Source organism: Physeter macrocephalus, chromosome 21 (genome assembly GCF_002837175.3).
Source record: "Physeter macrocephalus isolate SW-GA chromosome 21, ASM283717v5, whole genome shotgun sequence".
Classification (NCBI taxonomy): Eukaryota; Metazoa; Chordata; class Mammalia; order Artiodactyla; family Physeteridae; genus Physeter; species Physeter macrocephalus.
In genome coordinates, this window is record NC_041234.1 from 20,477,785 (window position 1) to 20,480,324 (window position 2,540).

General features: G+C 44.1%; 1 protein-coding gene across 1 annotated transcript; it reads right to left on the reverse strand.

Annotated features, from left to right (window-relative positions):
• Positions 1-1,097: 1,097 nt before the first annotated feature.
• LOC102992836 (protein FAM47E-like) lies at positions 1,098-2,326 on the reverse strand. The gene is made up of 2 exons (XM_055081913.1): positions 1,526-2,326; positions 1,098-1,382 (listed from the first exon to the last, which is right to left on the reverse strand). The coding sequence occupies exons 1-2, from the start codon at positions 2,324-2,326 to the stop codon at positions 1,098-1,100; spliced, it is 1,086 nt and encodes a 361-aa protein (XP_054937888.1).
• Positions 2,327-2,540: the final 214 nt, after the last annotated feature.

Genomic DNA, 2,540 nt, shown 5'->3' on the forward strand with positions numbered 1-2,540 from the left:
GTGAGTGAAAAGGGAGTAGTTGATTGCAGTGAGGATGTTGGTGAATACTACAACCTGATGGCTGTGTTCCCTTCCCACGAGGGTGAAGTATATACACATACTTCCATTTACAGATAAATTCCTTCATTACTGGAAACAGAAGTGTGCTGCAAATCTGTGCTACAAATCTTTCTAGCTACAAATTTCGTGTCCCAGACAATTTTACCTGTTATTTTGGAAATGTAAAGAAGTTGCTTGATTTCTTATTTTACATTTATGAGTGAGTTTTAAATCGCTGTTCATGAAATGCAAAGATTAATCTTACGTGAATAATCTTACTTGAATGTGTGGATATTTGATGGTGCTGTGTAGTTTTGCTCGCACAGACCTATTCTGCACACTAGATTTGCCAAGAACTTGAAGCTCCCTGCTCTTCTGCACCTGTGTTATATGATATGGAAACACTCTTTCACAGTGAATTTTTATGACTATGGTAAAAAATTTTAAGTATGTTCAGTTGGGAAGCATGACAAAAGAGCATAACTAAAGTTTCACCTATAATTTTGGTAAGCAGTTTTCAATCTGTTTTGGGGGCTTGATGCAATCCTAATAAGGGGGATAACCATTTCATTATTAAATGGGGCTAACATTATTTGGGCTACCGATTTCAAGTTTTGCTTAAGAAAGTAATTGTCATAATTAATTCATTACAATTTTAATACAAGTAGAACTCTCTGACTCCTGTTTCTCAGCACAGTTATTTGGAAATTTATCCCATTTTGTAGCTGACCTAACTAGATCATACTTTTAAAAAGTAATTCTTCTTTTTTTTATGGTTTTATTTTTACCAATAATTGATACACAATGTAGTATTCACAACATTGTAAAATGTGAGAAGAGTATATGTGAATATTGATTTCATAATTGATAAAATTTATATAATATTGATGAACCCAAGCAGAAGGTCACTGAGAAATATTTATGAGCATTAGGTGTTAAATTAACAGATGTAGAATCAAAGTTGTACATACATGGTGGGATGGACACTCACCATGAATTCTGATTGATATTAAAATGAGAGAGAGAAATAGCCAAGTAAGTAGTAAATAGAAAACTGTCTAAACATCTTCCCGTGCATCATCTCCATTTTGGCTGATTTTTATTACTTTGTGTATAGGAGTCTTAACAGAATCATATTTCCATCCCTTCCTGAGGAACAGCCTCTCAAGGATGTCTGGTATCCTGTAGCCCTTGCGTAGAATGAAATCTTTCAATGCTATTGTTCCATAAGGATCTTCAAGAATGTCGTGTTCAGGAAGCTTCTTTCTGAAACTCCCATCTTCAAGTAAGACGTTGGGGTCAGTTGAAGGTTCGTCATTTACTAGCTTTTCCCACAACTTGGCCTTCAGGCACAATGCACCATACCTCATCTCCACCGAGTGGGTTTCTAAGGATTCTGTGGTTTCTGGGGTTTCCTCTCCCAGTTTCCTTCCTCTCTGGATAATTTTATCTTCTCCATTTTCTCTAGCCCGATGCTGTACTTTACCTTTGAAGGGACCTGGGTTACTTTCTTCATGTAGACTGTATCCTGGGCTGGTGGCCACTCACAGCCAACCTCACACGGTTTCGTGATGAGCTCTTCATCAGTGCCCAAGCTTCCAAAAGCAGCAACCCATTTGAAGGATTTACGAATTGCTTTCGGTACTTCTCTGTGAACAGGAGGATCCGTGAGTGAATCCTTTCTGCTTGACTTCTTGTCTTCGTGATGCAAACTGGCTGGATGTGACCCAGGGGCCTTCTTTGGAGGTTCCAGGTAGACCTTGGCAGGACGTTTTTTACGAAGCTCTGTGGGGGACTTTGTTCTTTTCCTGGGGCCCTGACAGTAAGCCCTTGTGTCCTCCAGCTTCCCGTCAGGATCGAGCACTTCTAGCACCTTTAATAAGAGGTCTGCAGGTAGATCTTCCTCCAGATGCGGGTAGAGAGCCAAGGGATGCTTGGTCAGGTGGGCTTCGATGTTCTCCACGAATGCCTTCTGGGCTAGCTGGGCTGGCGAGAGCGTGGAAAACGGGTCTGCTTCCTCGGGCAGCTTTTTCTGCCTCCTTTTGGGGGCATGCTGGGGAACTCTGTGAGCAATCCCGGGGAGGAAGCCCTCCTTAGGGCTGCGAGTGATCATATCTTCACAAGGTGGGCAGCCCTTCCGGAAGTCATCCAGCAGCTCTTCCACAAATATCCACCGCCGGCTGTCCAGGGGGGTGGGGAACTTCGGGAGCATCTTCTTGTGCTTTGTGAAACACTTGGAGGGGAGCTTGTCTTTGTACCAGGGCTTGCAGGTCATGTCCAGGGGCATCGGTTCCAGTGGCCCCGGTCCTAGCAGCCACTCTTGTCCGCCATGGTTCCCCTGGCCTCTGGGGGGGCCACCGCTTCACTAGTTTGCTGTTCCGGCCTCTCCGGTTGCTAGGAGACCGTGTAGCCAGGTGCAGCCAGGTTCCTCCCGGAGGTGAGGCGGGTCAACGCAGGTGCCCTGTGAAGCCTGCATTTCTCCCAGGATGGGTGGTGGGTGA

Excerpts from the sequence above, each read along its gene's own strand:
- LOC102992836 (XM_055081913.1), bottom strand. The coding sequence starts at position 2,326 with ATGCCCCTGGACATGACCTGCAAGCCCTGGTACAAAGACAAGCTCCCC. Across the intron at positions 1,383-1,525 it reads TAACCCAGGTCCCTTCAAAG|GCCAAGTTGTGGGAAAAGCT; the intron begins GTAAAGTACAGC and ends TTGTGCCTGAAG.